The sequence below is a fragment of the Phacochoerus africanus genome, chromosome 1, assembly GCF_016906955.1.
Source record: "Phacochoerus africanus isolate WHEZ1 chromosome 1, ROS_Pafr_v1, whole genome shotgun sequence".
Classification (NCBI taxonomy): domain Eukaryota; kingdom Metazoa; phylum Chordata; class Mammalia; order Artiodactyla; family Suidae; genus Phacochoerus; species Phacochoerus africanus.
In genome coordinates this window covers 282,030,549-282,047,323 of record NC_062544.1, presented here as the reverse complement: position 1 = coordinate 282,047,323, position 16,775 = coordinate 282,030,549, and the positions used below count along the sequence as shown (strand labels likewise).

General features: G+C 48.8%; 1 protein-coding gene across 7 annotated transcripts in view; it reads left to right on the top strand.

The window, feature by feature from the left end:
• The window catches only part of ERG (ETS transcription factor ERG), a 302,582-nt gene that overhangs the window by 239,230 nt on the left and 46,577 nt on the right, over positions 1–16,775 (top strand). For all 7 annotated transcript variants that reach the window (XM_047796627.1, XM_047796615.1, XM_047796592.1 and 4 more), the window contains one exon: positions 12,400–12,551. In XM_047796627.1, the coding sequence (XP_047652583.1) occupies positions 12,400–12,551 (152 nt within the window). The remainder of the gene's footprint in view (positions 1–12,399; positions 12,552–16,775) is intronic.

Below are 16,775 nucleotides of genomic sequence, written 5' to 3'. Positions count from 1 at the left end.
TGATGAAACTTTCTCAGGGAACCTTCAGATCCCTTCTGGGGACAAAGAACGGACTGTCGGTGGTGACTTTGTAATTAGTTTAGTCTTCAACCGCCTTGGAGGAGGGGGGAAGGGAATCGGACCGGTGGGAAGAGGCTGCCATTCCAGGTGTAAGAGAATATTTAGAAAAGGGTAAAAATAACACACAGCTGTGAAGACAAACATCTCCAGTTTCAGTTTGAGTCCACAGTACCACATGAATCACTGCCGAGCTCCACCCGCTGCTCGGGCCATGGGGTCTGAAGCAGCTTTTCCACTGCCTCTGATTCAGAAATAAAACAGACCCACAAATTACCCTGGAGCTCCCCAGACAATCCCCTCCTTGTCTGGGGTCCTAAAAATACCTTTTGTGGTGACTCCCTCAATTCATGCCATGAAACTAGATTAGGAGTTTGCTCGGTCGATTAGGACGAAGTATGAGCTTTTAGGATTCTTAGCAGGAAAACCACTACACCCAGGGAGGGATTTATTCCTCGTCAGGCTTGAGACAGACTTGGGGTGCGTTCTGCCAGCCAGTGTCCCGAGGGCTCTCTCGTGGAATGGACCCCATTAGATTCTTGGGGTAGAGCTGCCAAAGAAAGCCTTCGTAGTTCTCCCAAGTAGCTGCACCACCCAGTTCTTAACATTGAAATCACCTAATGTGCTAAAAAGGACATGCGGGAAGACAGAGGCATTTTTATTTTTGTTTTTATTTTTTATTTTTTTTAATTTATTTTTTGTCTTTTTGCCATTTCTTGAGCCGCTCCCACGGCATATGGAGGTTCCCAGGCTAGGGGTCCAATCAGAGCTGTAGCCACCGGCCTACGCCAGAGCCACAGCAACGCGGGATCCCAGCCGCGTCTGCGACCTACACCACAGCTCATGGCAATGCCGGATCGTCAACCCACTGAGCAAAGGCAGGGACCGAACCCGCAACCTCATGGTTCCTAGTCGGATTCGTTAACCACCGCGCCACGACAGGAACTCCAACAGAGGCATTTTTAATAGAATGAGCTGAAGATGGCAGTAAACATTGGTTTGCTCACTCGCATGAGGGTGGGAGCTGATGTGGGACATGGGCTTCGAGGGCAGGGGATATGGAGCTGGGGAGGGGGCTTCAGCCCCTTGAAATGCGGGCACCCCGAGAACAGCCTGGCACCTGGGACGGAGGCCTGCTTCGAGACCTGCTCCGCAAATATTTGTCAAAGGGCTAAACTGCTAAAGAAGATCAGGAGGATGGGATTCGCATACACACACCACTATCTAGCAACTAGATGACTAACCAGGCCCTACTGTATAGCACAGAGAAATCTACTTGATATGCTGTAATAATCTGGGATAATCCGTATGGGAAGAAAGAACGGACAGATGTGTGTGAGTAACTGATTCACTTTGCTGGACACCCGAAAATAAAACAACATTGTAAGTCAACTCTACTTCACTAAAAGTGTTTTAAAAAGAAAATATCCATCCACAAGACATGGAATGTTATCCATTAAAGACAATGAAATAATGCCATTTGCAGCAACATAGATGGGCTAGGGATTATCACACTAAGTCAAGTAGGTCAGGAAGAGACATGTCCTTTGTGGTCACTTATATGTGGCATCTAAAAAAAAAAAAAGATGAAAATGAACTTTTTTTTACGAAAAACAGAAATAGAGGAGTTCCCATCGTGGTTCAGTGGTTAACGAATCCAACGAGGAACCATGAGGTTGCGGGTTCGATCCCTGGCCTTGCTCAGTGGGTTAACGATCCGGCGTTGCCGTGAGCTGTGGTGTAGGTCGCAGACGCGGCTGGGATCCTGAGTTGCTGTGGCTGTGGTGTAGGTCGGTGGCTGCAGCTCCGATTCGACCCCTAGCCTGGGAACCTCCATATACCGCAGGAACAGCCCCAGAAATGGCAAAAAGACAAAAAAAAAAGCGGAAATAGACCCATAGGCATAGAAAACAAATTTATGGTTATGAAAGGGAAAAGGCTGGGGAGGGACAAATTAGGAGTTCAGGATTAACAGTTACACACCACTGTATCTAAGACAGATAATCAGCAAGGTCCTACTGTGTAGCACGGGGAACTACACTCAATATTTGTTTTTGTCTTTTGTCTTTTTAGGGCCACACCTTCGGCATATGGAGGTTCTCAGGTTAGAGGTCTAATCAGAGCTACAGCCACCAGCCTACACCACAGCCACAGCAGTGCCGGATCCAAGCCACATCTGAGACCTACACTACCGCTCATGGCAACACCAGATCCCTAACCCAATGAGCGAGGCCAGGGATCAAACCCACAACCTCTTGGTTCCTAGTCTGATTCGTTTCCACTGTGCCATGTTGGGAACTCCTATACTCAGTATTTTGTAATAACCTATAAGGGAAAAGAATCTGAATGAGAATATATACATATTTAATATATATATTGTATATATGTGTATATGTATTATATATAGTATGTCTGTATATATGCTATATGTAATACATATACACATAATACCATAATATACATACATACATATATATATGTATGTATCTGAATCACTTTGCTGTACACCTGAAACTAACACAACACTGTAAATCAATTATACTTCAATAAAAATGAAGTGAATTTTTAAATGAATGAATTGGGAGTTCCTGTTGTGGCTCATCAGAAACGAATCTGACTTGTGTCCATGAGGACGCAGGTTCGATCCCTGGCCTCCCTCAGGGGGTTAAGGATCCAGCATTGCTGTGAGCTGTGGTGTAGGTCGCAGACACAGCTCGGGTCCATTGTTGCTGTGGCTGTGGTGTAGGCCTCAGCTTCAGCTCCGATTGGACCCCTAGCCTGGGAGCTTCCATAGGCCATGGGTGCGGCCCCCAAAAGACAAAAATAAAGTAAAATAAAATGAAAGGGTTGTTGAACGCATTGTGTGGGGCCAGATGTGGAGGAGAAGGTAGGGCATGTGTGTTTGCTGGAAGGTGCTATGGGCCGAGGAAGGCCTTGGGGGACAGTGGTCACTCTGGGAGCAGGAGGGGGCTCTGGAAGTGAAGCAGGACTAGGCCATGAGCACCCAATGCAGAGCAGGGCGGGGGACAGTGCTCTCCCGGTGCGAGAGGACTTCCGGAACGGGAAGGAGGCTGGGGCTTGAAGAATCGGTACCTTTGTGAGAGGCTGTGCGGGTTGGCTTCCTCCCACTAGAAGAAGTTACGGCAATGGTCCACCTGCCGTTGTGACTTGCCTTGGCCTTGCTCTAAGGCCTTGCTCATGTGTCAAGAGCAGGGGAATCACAGATGCCGTGTGGCTGTCCCCCGGGGGGCTGCGTTCAGCCGCATTCCTGGGTAAGTGAGGTCTGTTTACCCTGAGCCCCGGGGACAGCACCTCCTTGTCAAGCTCACGGCCACATCTGGGCCGCTTCACCGCGGGCTTTTTCTGTGATGGCACCTGCACTGCTGTGAGTAGGCTCTGATGGGAGCAAACCAGTGTCAGATGCCAAGTTTATTTTGTTTTTCAAAACCCAAAGCCCTAATTTAAATGTCTCAGTACATTTTATAGGCACATTACTTCTTTTCAAAACAAGGAGGGGGAATGAGGTAGGGAAAAGAGCTGAAAGAAGCTTTTGTCTCCGGCTGGGCTTAATCTTTAAAACATTAGACAGACAACTGTTCTGATAGTCTAAGCTCCATTTTCTCTTCTTAGGCCCACAGTCTGAGTCACGCCGTTCCCCGTCCGCCCTCTGAAAACAGAAACTTCTCATTTTGAACAGATTTCCTCACTCTCATGAATGTTCGCCCATCATCTCTGTAGGGGCTACACCATGCTGAGGGCCTCAAGGAAATTTGGGGGAGGAAAATAGGACATTCAACTGGAAATTGAGGTGGCCAACATTAAAAAAAACAAAAACAAAAACAGACTTGTCAAAATTCCTATCTATGAGAGTTCCCCTTGTGGTGCCGCAGCATCAGATCCAATTAGTGTTCAGGAGGATGTGGGCTCGATCCCTGGCCTCATTTAGTGGGTCGGGGATCTGGTGTTGCCGTGAGCTGTGGTGTAGGTCGCAGATGTGGCTCGGATCCCAGGTTGCTGTGGCTGCAATGTAGGCCGGCAGCTAGAGCTCTGACTCAACCCCTAGCCTGGGAACTTCCATGTGCTGTGGGTGCAGCCCTAAAAAAATAAAAACAAAAACAAAAAGACACACACACACATCCTATGTATGTCCAAATAAACATTGCCATCCTTAGCATCTCCCAAGAGGCTCTGCCTTTATTGGCAGGGGGTTGCCCCTATTTATTTATTTCACATCTGCCACCCTCTCCGTGAACTGTCAGGACTACTCCCAGGTAATTCTCCTGAAAATACCCAATAGTGATGAAGCTGAGTGCTCTGAGGCTCCATTCCGCTGTGCTTTATGTCTGTGAAAGAGACCACTTGTTGGAGTCACCAGGTGGGGTCCTGTGGCTTGGTGGTTGAGGATTTGCACTGAGACCCGCAGCTATCTAGGTTCGCGTTGCAGCTCCTTCACTGCTGGTTGCATAGCCTTGGGCATAACCTGCGTCCAGCTTCTCTGCCCGTCACCTGTAACGTGGAGGTTACTTATTCATGTCTGACCTCGTGGAGTTGTGTGGATGAGATGAATGCTAACAGCTAACACATAGTCCTTGTCCTGTGTTAGGCGCCGTGTTGGATGTTCCCCCCAGGTGCGTACTGTAATCTAAATACATGAAACGAGCATGGAGCCATCCCCAGCCTGGGTACACTGCAAATACAGGGTAGAAGATGCATTAACAGAGGACTGCAAACATCTGGTTTCCCACCACGCATTGGGTGTTCCCAGAGGCAAATTTGAATTTAAAGCATATAAATTAGAAGGTGGTGGAAACTGGAAGATAGCGCATCCCACCTCTCAAGAGCTTTTCGTTGGTTAATCATTCATTGATTGTGTTATATTTTGGGCACACATTTTTCTGGTTGGCCAGTTCTCTCCAAAAACAGTGTCAGGAGATGATAAGTAGGGAGCAGTGACTGAGGACACTCAGGCTCGGAGCACCTTGCATTACCACGGGCCCCTCCCAGGGCTGTGTGACATGTTCTCAGTCTGTCATGGGTTGTGGGGGAAGAGGAATGTCTGTGCATCACGGAGTTCTCTTCAAGAGAAGCCAGGAGAGAAGCTTCTCTCAAGGCTCAGCCAGGAGAAGCATTGCTGCCGCTGAATAACTGGTTCATTTGTATCTTTTGGACACCTTGAATTGTCACAGGATTTACTTCCCCCTTTGCCTTGGCGAGTAGAACATTCAGAGATAAATTGATGATCTCCCTCTAGTTACTATAAATAGTAAGCTTACTCAATGTGCTGACTTTCTCTCTTGATTAATGACTTTTCTGCTCTTATATAAGGTGCCCTTCCATTCCTATGATCACTTACGGTATCATTTTTGTCTTGTGTGCATTTTTTGCAGTCCACCTCGAATGTCACATAGTTTGAGGAAGGGGAGGGGAATAAATCATATTCAGAGCCACACACAGGTACACATAAATATAACTCTGGAGTTGCAGTGGAAAATTATGGACTCTCCTCCTTAGAAAGCTGGTAACGTAAGCTTAACCCTTGTTTATCCAGTGGCTTCTGGAGAACTCTGCCTGGGGGCCTGGGAGGGGAGTTTCTTCCAGCCCTCTGATTCTGTAACCCTATGAGAACCCAGTCAGGTTTGGTAGTATGTCTGACTTCTCATCTTAAATTAAATTTAGTGAAGTTTCCATTTTATTTGCTATTCTTTGCCATGTTCTTTCACCATTAATTCATAATAATAATATGTTTTAAGAAGTCAGCGCTCATGTCCTCCACTCATCCTAATTCTCCAAAAGCTACTTAGGAATGATTAGTTAATTGATGGAGTTCCTGTTGTGGCTCAGTGGATTAAGAACCTGGCATAGCATCCGTGAGGACGCGGGTTCGATCCCTGGCCTCGCTCACTGGGTTAAGGATCCAGCATTGTTGCAAGCTGCTGCATAGGTCACAGATGTGCCTCAGATCCAGTGTTGCTGTGGCTGTGGTGTAGGCCAGTAGCTGCAGCTCCGATTTGAGCCCTAGCCAGGGAACTTCCGTATGCTGCAGGTGCGGCTGTAAAAACAAAGACAAAAACAACAAAAGAAGAGTGATTAGTTTTGGAGGCTCAACAGGCCAGCTGAGGTGGGCATATGTCTCCAGTTACCAGAAGAAAGACATCAACAGCTCCATCTTGTTCATCGTGAGGGCTGAGGGCATCTTTCTGCATTATTTTGCATTCCCTAGAATGACCACAGTTGTGCCCAGGTGGCACAGAAACCTGTGAGAACGCTGCAGAGTTTAAACCCCCAAAGTTGTGTGGCCCCCAAGGATGTTTCAAAGGATGTAGGGGGTGACATACCCCGCTTTTTGGCACCCCAGCTGTTGTCCAACACCTTCGTGAAATTCTTTAGTCTGAGCCAGCCTTCCCCGCTCGGGGTGACCCCAGCCCGATGTGGAATTTCTCCTGCTGTGAGCAGAGGAAACCAGCTGTCTTCCTGCCTCCTGTTCCCTCTCACTGGTGCCACATATTGTATGGGATGTCAAGCCCAGTGTTTTGGAGGGTATAAATAGAACCCAGACCTGAAAAAGTGAACTCGAGGATATGGTCAAGACGCCAGAATTTTTTATTTATTGCGGTAAGAACACTTCACACGAGATCTACCCTTTAAACACATTTTCGAGCGTGGATCGTTATTGATGAAAGGCACAGAGTGGGACGGCAGGTCTCTACAGCCTTTTCATTCTATTTGACTAAACTTTATGCTTGTCGGTTCATAATAATAATTAATAATAAAGAGTAATTTCTCCCTCACCCAGCTCCTGGAAGCCAGCATTTCACTCTTTGAGTCTCTGAATTTTACTTTTTTAGATACATCGTGTCAAGGGGAATTATGCAGTGTTTGTCTTTTTATGACCACTTTTTTTTCCCACTTAATATAATGTCCTCAAGGAGTGTGATATATTCTATGGTAGGTATGTGTCACATTTTCTTTTTCTGTGCACTCATCCAAGGATATTTAGGTTGTTTCCAACATCTGTTGACTCTTGGGAATGGTGCTGCAGTGAACACGAAGTACTCATGTCTCTCTGAGATCCTGGTTTTAGTTCTTTTGAATAAATATGCATAAGTGGGGTTGCTGGATCATATGGTGGTTACTTCAAAAATTTTTCAGGGAACCGCTATATCGTTTTCCAGTGCAGCCTTGCCATTTTGCTTTCCCACCAGTGGTCCGCAAAGGTTCAGATTTCTCTACCTCGTCACCAACACTCGTTACCTTTTCGGTGTCGTTTTTATAATCGCCATCTGGACAGGTATGATATGACATCTCAGGTGGTCTGACTTGCATAATACCTTTTCTGCACCCTTGAAAGATAGAGGCTTGGAGCAAAGTATCTTGAACCGTGCTTATTTGCAATAACACAATTTTTGCCCCAAATAATAGTACGGAGAAATTCCGTATTCACCAACTGATTAGCCCATTTAACAAGCATCTAATACATTGCCTTTGAACTTGCACAGGAACCGGTAAACAACACTCATGCGAATACTAAAACTATCATGTGTAAAGGAATGCTCTTGGCTAAGTGCATTTCAAAAGGAATACAGTGAATGTTCAGATCCTCACCGTGTTAGAGAATGTGGCTTGGTGCAGGTGGATGACCATGCTGTTTGTGGGCAGTTTCTCCCTGTGACGTCTCGCGAGGCAGAGTGAAGGCGTAGCTGCTGTGCAGTAAGCAAGGGGCAGAGATCGAGTGTGGATCTTGTCTTTTCACAGCTGGACAAAGAGCTGAAAAATGCATATATTGGGAGACTTTGCAAAATACACTTCTCAATTCTCTGGATCATGCCAAGTTTGCTTTTTCTCTGAAAAACTGTGTCTAAGTGGATGCCCCCAAAGGACTCCCCCCGAGGAATTCCCTGTCTTTCTCACTTACATCCCTTCAGATACGGTCTGGTTGGGCTACACGCTCGCTGTGCTGGGGAACCAGCAGTCCAGGGGCAAGGATGGTGGCCTAGAATAGGAATCGTGCATGTGTTGCAATGCACACCTTAAATCAGGGTACCACGTGGGCAGGGTGTCCTTGATGCCTTTTTTTTTTTTTGCATATGTTAAAGTTTTATTGGTGTGTGGTTGATTTACAAGATTGTGATCATTTTTGCTGTACCACGAAGTGACTTCGCCATACATGTGCACACATCCATTCCCTCCCACATAGACCATCACAGAACACTGGGTAGAGCTCTCTGTGCTGCACAGCAGGTCCCTGTTGGCCCATCTTTCCATATACCTCCAGGTGCATATGCCAACCCCAAACCCATCCCTCCCCCACCCTGTCCCCTTGGGTAACCCTAAGTTTGTTTGCAAAGTCTGTGAATCTGTTTCTCTTCTGCAAATAAGTTCTTTTGTATCCTTTTTTAAGATTCCACATATTAGTGATACAGGATGTTTGTCTTTTACTGTCTGACAGACTTCACTTAGTGTGATAATGTCTAGGTCCATCCGTATTGCTGCAGAAGGCATCGTTTCATTCTTTTTTATGGCTGAGTAATATTCCATTGTGTGTATGTACCACATCTTCTCTAGCCACTCCTCTGTCGGTGGACATTTAGGTTGTTTCCATGTTTTGGCTATTGTGAAGAGTGCTGCAGTGAGCCATTGTGGTGCATGTGTCTTTTCAAAGTATGGTTTTCTCTGGATAGAAAGGAAGGCTTTACCTTTTTAAAGATATTACCTTTTAAAGGGCAGTCATCCTAGCCATCTTGGTGGCGTCTGGGCAGGGGCTCAAAGCATGGGCAGTGAGTAGAAGCTGCCCAGCTTCAAGCCTCAGTTCTACCTCCTCCTGACTCTGAGATCTGGGGCTATTCCCTTTTCTCCCATGTCCTTGGTTTACCCCTCTGAGAAATGGAGCTGAGGCCAATGCCTGCCACACCAGGCTGTCGTGAGGATTGATACCTGGTAAGCTCTCAGAATATGGCAATACATAGATCATATATACCACTTTTTTCTATTAAAATTTTCAAGAAAATGAACAAGGGGCTATGACCAAACAATGAGAATGGAGCAATGGGAGTCCTCTAACCAGTATTTGTTGAATACCTGCCTTGAGTGCTTCCATGTCACTGATCTTATGGGGAGACCCTCTCCCCTCTTTGGGCATAGAGTTCCCTTAGATTTATTACCAAAACTATTTGAAAAGATCATAAAATGATTCCCTTTTTTCTTCAACTGAAGATAAAACAAGATATACTGGGAAAAAGACTCTTTAAAAACTGTCTTGAAGGTACAGTTTTTGAAAATAGGGTCTGTTGGTTTCATGTTGCTGGTTTTTTGTTTTTTTGTTTTTGCAACAAAAGCTGGGCTGGAAAAGCTTAATGAGATGAATTATGTCTTGTAGTTATAGAATGTAAACAAAGGAACCTTACTGAAAAAATTGCCCCTGTTTTAAATACTGGCGCATCTTTGGGATGGCTCTGGTAAAATGCAGTTGAAGAACTCGTTGCATTCTGTGTTTGATGGGGGATTCATTTTCATGCCATGGGAAAACGGCAGTGATTTGCTCCTAGAGCTGTAGTCCTCAGAGATGGACGTTAAACAGTAGAATTCTACGAAAATGAAAGAATTAGTCTGAAGGGGCCATAATCCCCAGGGACCCCGATTTTTACAATGCTCTGCCTCACCTTGACCTTAAACTTTTTCGATGGTTAACGGCCTTGCTGGAGAGGAAAGAATTTGTGGTGCCTGGTATACAGCAGGCACTCAATAAGAAAATGGTCTACATGGAGGTGCGAATGCGTGAATCTGAACAGGACGCGTCTTAGATGGTCCAGTTGTTCCCTCCGTTCCAACGCATCACCTGAGTAGTGTCCGAAGTCCTTTTCCTAAAGAACCAAACGGCTTTAACCCGCTTCCCTGGTAACTTCTCTCCTTGAGACAAATAGACCCAAACACAGCCTCTCCCCTCAACCGATGGAATTTTCCAATGGGATAGGAAATTATGTCTCCAGTGAAGACACAGTGTTTTGATATTAGGATGGCTTCTTTAGAGATAACTGTTGGGAGCCAGGAAAAATAGCATCAGGAGGAAATAATGGCTGTGTAGGCAGCGCTGGAAACATGGAGGTGCCACGCCATGGGAACGCTGACCGCGCTTATTTTTAAACTTTCTTCATGTTAGCACAGCTGTGAGCATGGCATTGGCAGGGGTATGTGTTTCCACGCCCGGGCTAGGGCCTCAGTCCCCGGTGACCCCAACTCTAGCCTATATCCACAGAACCACTGCCCCTTCTCATGGTCAGCTCTCTGCTCCCATCATGACCCGACACGTGCAGGTGATGCTGGGAGCAAGTCAGCATTTTCCGAGTTTCCAAACACTGAGTGGACTTTCTGGGGACCTTGCTCTGCCTTTCTGTCCACACCCCTGCCATGGCCTCTGGGTCTGGAGTGGCCTCCTCCAGCCCACCTCCTGCCCCACCCAGCGCGTGCCTTCCTGCCTCAGACCTTCTCAGACCCCAAGGCCACGTCCAGGCTGGACCTCTAGTTGCAGGACTCTGTGAGTTGGCTGCAGAGTTGCAGCCAGCAGGGTGTGGAGGAGATAAGGCTTATGGCAGTGGAATCCACCACCCTCAAGACTTTAGACATCCGGTGGCAATTGAAAAGCCAGTGGCGATGTGGAGATTCCCAAGAGTATGAAAAATCCTGTGTTGGGCAGTACTGGAGAAGTTTCCAGAAACCCACCTTGGAAGGCGTAGCCCAGTTACCCAGATCCCTCAGCTACGGGGATCCGGGGTTTGTGATCTGTGTCCTAAGCACCTAAGGAGGCATCGACCCAATTTTCTGTTTCCTAGTAAAAAAAGCTGGATTTTCTGTTTGGAGCGGAGTTCCCCTATTTACATATGATTTCACGGTGTCCATTACTCTCTGGAAAATATGTTTATTCCATTTTTTTTCTTAAAAAATATATATCCCTCTTTTTTCTTAAAATATATTCCCTTTTTTCTTATATATTACATGTGATTTCACTGTGACCAGTACTCCAGGGAAAATACATATATTTCCTTTTTCTTAAAATATATTTTTCTCTTTTTTAAAAAACATATACAATCCCTTTTCTCTTTTTCCAGAAAGGCAGGTTAGTCCTTATCCAAGTGGCCTTGTGGCTGTCTTAACTAACAGCAGCCCGTGAGCTGTCCCCCGAGGCCTGGCATCTGCCTCCGTCCTGCAGCCACACAGCTGATTTCACACCCCGATCCCAGTCCCACGGGACTGCTAGGGTCCCCAGTTCTGCTCCCTTCTCTGCCCTTCCTGCCAGTGCCTTGGCCAGGAACACCGGGAGACTTCAAACTGTACCTAAGGCATCGCTGCAGGGATTTGAAATTCAGCACAAGGATTCCGTTCTGAGGTTTTGAAGAGGGCTGTCACTCTAGGATCAACCTTGCGAGTGCCCCCGGGGTCGCCTGCCAGCATCCGTGTGCCAGTCACGCCGGGAGAACGAACGCCAGTTCCCTCTTCCCTGCGAGTGGTTCCAGTCAGTGGTCACAGAGGGGCTCTTGACGTGACCGTTTCAGAGGGAGCTGGCTGGAGCAAGAGAAGCTGGGAGGCCGCTTCACTGCCCCCATGCCTGCCCTCTGCCTCTGCCCAGCATGGGCACTGGCTTAGTCTGTGCTGCTGCGGCTGCTCTTGTCCCATAGACTGGGCGGGAGGCCAGGCAGGGGAGGGGTGGGGGGCTGGGCTTCAGCAGTAGGGATTTACTTATTTGGAGACTGGAAGTCCAAGATCGGGGTGCCGGTGGGGATGGTGTCTGGGGAGAGCCTTCTCCTAGGGTGGAGGATGGCCACCTTCTCACTGTGAACTCAGTGGGGGGAGGGGGAAGAAGAGGGAGGAGAGGAGGGGGAGAGAAAGGGAGGTGGGAGGAGACAGTGGGGGGGAGGGGGGAGGGGATGGAGGAGGGTGAAGGGGAGGGGTGGGGGGAGGAGGGGAGAGGGGAGGAAAGGAAGGGGGGAGGAGGAGGAGGAAGGGGGAGGGGGGAGGGAAGGAAGGAAGGGGGGAGGGGAGGGGGGGACATCTCTTGTCGCTTCCTCTTCTTATAAGGACACTAATACCATGATGGGGGCCCCACCCTTGTGACCGTGTCTAAACTTAATCTTCCCCTCAAATTTCTAACCTTCACATGCTGTTAGATGGGGATTAGGGCTTCACCGCATGGATTTTCCGGGGGGGGGGAGGCACAGTCAGGTCATAGCGGACCCTGGACTTGTCTTCTCACACGTCTACACTCCCCAACCCCCTCTCTGTGCGTCAGAAGCAGGCGGGGAGGCTGGCGAGGAGCGGCCGCAGTAACGGACAGTGTGTCTTCTTCCCGTCCAGGAGCTCCCCCGAGGAGTGCAGCATGGCCAAGGGCGGGAAGATGGTGGGCAGCCCGGACGCCGTGGGCATGAGTTACGGCAGCTACATGGAGGAGAAGCACGTGCCGCCCCCAAACATGACCACCAGCGAGCGCCGGGTCATCGTCCCAGCAGGTCAGAGCAAGTCCGCCAGCGTGCTGGAGCGCCACGCAGCTTTCTGTCCTTGCCCGTGGTGACACGGGTCATGTGCTGCTGCCTGGGGCAGCGGATGCGGACGGGCGTCAGCAGAGGTCGGCCCACCTGTGGCGAAAGGTTCCCGATCTGAGTGTGTGTGTGTGTGTGTGTGTGTGTGTGTGTGAGAGAGAGAGAGAGAGAGAGGGAGGGAGAGAGACAGAGACAGAGAGAGATAAAGAGAGGGAGAGAGACAAAGAGGGAGAGGCAGAGAGGCAGAGAAATGGAGAGTGGAAGAGAGAGAGAGACAAGAGAGAAACAGAAAGAGACAGAGTGAGAGAAACAGACAGAGAGAAGGAGAGAGAGACAGAGAGAAGGAGAGAAACAGACTGAGAGATAGAGAGAGACGGGGGAGGGGGGATCCATAAAAAGCGACCTTTCTCAGAGGAGTTGCCTTGTCTCTGAGATTCTTTGCTGTTAAATATCCTTCCTTTTATGCAGTGCTATTTATGCTAGAAGTTAGGTTTAGATTTTTTTCTTATCTGGCAAAATAAAAAGTTGGGGGTCCTCTGTCGTCGGAGCTCATCTGCAGTCCCAGCCTAACTGTCCAGTGAGGTGGACTCTGTTCCAGAAGCCAGTCTAAACCCCGCCCGAAGGGGAGGAAAACGCCAGGAATGTGTTTATTTAGCAAACGAAAGGCAATAGGAAGGCCGACTTAAAACTCCACAGAGGAGATGCACCACTTAAAAAAACCCCAAACCCAAATATCACAACAGCGAGAGCAACAGTGACAACTGTCGCTGCTCAGTGGGTCACTGCTCCTGACTCTCCCTTAGGAGTTTGGTAAGTGATTTGGGTCACAGTTTTGGTGTCACAAAGTCTTGGGAAATGTATGGTATCCTTGTCCCAGGTTCCCTGATGAGGAAGAGGAAGCTCAGGAAGGTCGGCATCGAATTCATTAGAGGCTGGGATAGAATGCAGCCTGGGACACCTTCCCACTCTTTCTTGGGGGTTGGGGTGACGCTCAGCCCCTCATGGCAGCCCCCCAACTCCCCAGGCTCCCTCCCATCACTCCCCGAAGCACCTGGTTCCCCTCTGGTTCTGCCCTCGCAGCCCCCGTCCTTCACCCGGGCTCTTCAGGGACCTTTCCTGACAGCCCCCGTCTAGAGCAGCCCCTCCCCACCCCACCCAGTGGCTCTCAACCCCCCCCATCTTCTTTTATTGCATTTATATTTGTTGCCATCTGTCGCTATAGTGGACATTGATGTGCAAGTTATTATATAATATTATTATTATATTATATCATATTATATTAATTATCTTCCTCTCCCAGTAGAGTGGAAGCCCCACAAGGGCCCCATGTCATGGCCAAGTTCAATGCCTGGTGTGGAGTGGGTGCTCGGAGGGTATGAACTGGGGGAAGGGTGGATGAGGCGTGCCTAGCCTCTGGGCAGCACCTCTGGGCTGCTCCTTGCTGTGGGAGTAACAGAAGGCATGGGAGGGAGTGGACTTGGTGCAGACCAGAATCCCTCTGGCTCTGGGGGTCATCCCACTTCTCTCCATGATGGCAAAGGAAGCTCCAATCCCCCCTGCCCCCCCCTCCCCGTGACCTGCTCCCCACCTCCACCCCTCATGCACCTGCAGGGACTCCATTTCCATCACCTTCCAAACAGGAGAGTGCAGAACGCAGGGTACTTGGCAGAACATCTGACTTGGGCTCGTGGACTGCATTTCTTTTCCGGGTGGCTCAGCTGCATGAAGCGGATTCCATGCAGTTAAGTCCGAAGGGATCCCCAGCCCTGATCTTGAATCATGTGGTGGGACTTTTATAGGAGACAGTGGAGTCTGGCTGGTTTTGATGATTCTTGCAAGGCCGTTGGCATTTATACAGAAGGCATGTATTTGGTTTGATCTTGGCAATGAAGACATTCTGAGACCCATCACCTGTGGCTGTGACTTAGAACAGGCGTCTCTCCTGGTGAACGGGAAAAAATATGGATGTGCAGATGTCTGAGGAGCTGATCCCGGATGCAGGGTACCTGAAAATGGCTTGAGAACAGATGGATGCCCGGGGAGGGCGAGGGGGCAGAGATGCTGTTGCCATGGACACGGGCTGGAGATGAACAGGATGAGGTAAAAGCCCAGGATGTCCGCCCAAGCCCATCGCATCCTTTGCCTTCCTCCTTAAGAATATAATTTCTGGGAGTTCCCATTGTGGCTCAGCAGGTTAAGAAACTGACTCGTATCCATGAGGATGTGGGTTCAGGCCCTGGCCTCGCTCAGTGGGTTAAGGATCCGGTGTTGTGGCAAGATGCAGTGTAGGTTGCAGATGCGGCTCAGATCCCGCATTACTGTGGCTGTGGCGTAGGTTGGCAGCTGCAGCTCCAGTGGGACCCCTAGCCTGGAAACTTCCATATGCCACAGTGTGGCCCTATAAAGAGGAAAAAAAGGAATATAATTTCTTCACTTTAGGCAAAGCACAGTCTTTAGTTCTCTAAGATGAGAGAATCAATCTGAGGAAAGGCCTGCCTTGAAGATGCTTATTCTGGTTCCTCATGAAATCACAGACCCAGGAGGTGAAGCCTGGTGCCATCATGTCCTTTTGACTGATGAGGTCCTGTTTCTGTCACACCATCCGTGTGCTTTGGTGTCATCAAAATCCTTTCCTCTAGGGCCAGGCTTGTGGCTTCCTGTGTTAAATAAAATATTTAGAAAACAGGAGAGAGATTTACACGGGGAAGAGGCCAGGCAACAATTTAGTTATTTATTTATTTGTCTTTTTGCCTTTTCTAGGGCTGCTCCTGTGGCATATGGAGGTTCCCAGGCTAGGGGTCCAATCGGCGCTGTAACTGCCGGCCTACACCAGAGCCACAGCAACGCGGGATCTGAACTGCGTCTGTGACCTACACCACAGCTCACAGCAACGCCAGATCCTCATCCCACTGAGCAAGGCCAGGGATCGAACCCGAAACCTCATGGGCAGGCACCAATTTAATCAAGTCTGAGCCTCCACCATTTCTGATCCACGTAGCAGGTGCTTATTAAATAGGCGGGTGGCTGGAAGGGTGGTTACACAGATTGGCTCACCTTGAGTCTTTGTGTAAAGGCCGGTTTCATCTCCTGAAGAAAGTCCTCTTTCTGCTGTTCCCTCCTTTGGTTGCTTCACGCCAATGCAGGGGCAGTTAGTCGGTTAATAGGGTTTGTAAGAGAGCTGATTGTGGCTGATTTTGCAAGTTGTGAGTCTTTCGGTTATTGGTCAAGCCTCATGTATGTGTGCTCGCTCTCTCTCTCTTTCTCTCTCTCTTTCTCTCTCTCTCTCACACACACACACAAACACACACCCAGCAGCAGCAGCAGCAGCAGCAGCAGCAGCAGCAGCAGCAGCAGCAGCAGCAGCAGTAGTATTGTACAATCCAGAAGATTCCCCAGTGTGGAGCCTGCAGGACATGGGTGCAAATCTGTCCGCGGCCACCTCTGTATCCTCTAGGATCCAGGCGCCTGACTCCACCACGCTTGGGGCCTAGAGAGCTCTGCATGCATAGGGAGATTTCTCCAAACCTGGTTCTGACTGGTTCATACAGTTCCCACATTGGTAGACACATTGGTTGGCACTTGTCAGTGCAAATCAAAAAGGTGAGCACACTGGTTGGCACTTGGTTGGCACATTGGTTGGCACTCGTCAGTGCACATCAGAAAGGTAGCTGCAAAGGAATCCATTGATTGTTGCTAAGCATTTGCACCATCAGTCAGCTCCATACTGACATTCATGTCCCAGACCTAAAAAGAGTCATGATGCACCTTGACCACCAAGTTGACGTGCAGGCAGAGGGGAGCGAGAACAGGACCTCGGGCCATTGTCTGCCCTCAGACTGGGTCTTGTACTTCAGTCCCTCACTTCTCAAAGTCCCTGGTTTTTAGTTATTTTTTAATTTTTTTTGTCTTTTGTCCTTTTAGGGCTGCATCCGTGGCATATGGTGGTTCCCAGGCTAAGGATCTAATCGGAGCTGGAGCCACTGGCCTATGCCACAGCTACAGCCATGCCAGATCTGAACTGCGTCTGTGACCTATACCACAGCTCATGGCAACACCGGATCCTGAACCCACTGAGCGAGGTCAGGGATCGAATCCACAACCTCATGACTCCTAGTCGGATTCGTTTCCTCCACACCACGACGGGAACTCCTCAAAGTCCCTGGTTTTTAGACTCACTGCCTGTAATTCACACCA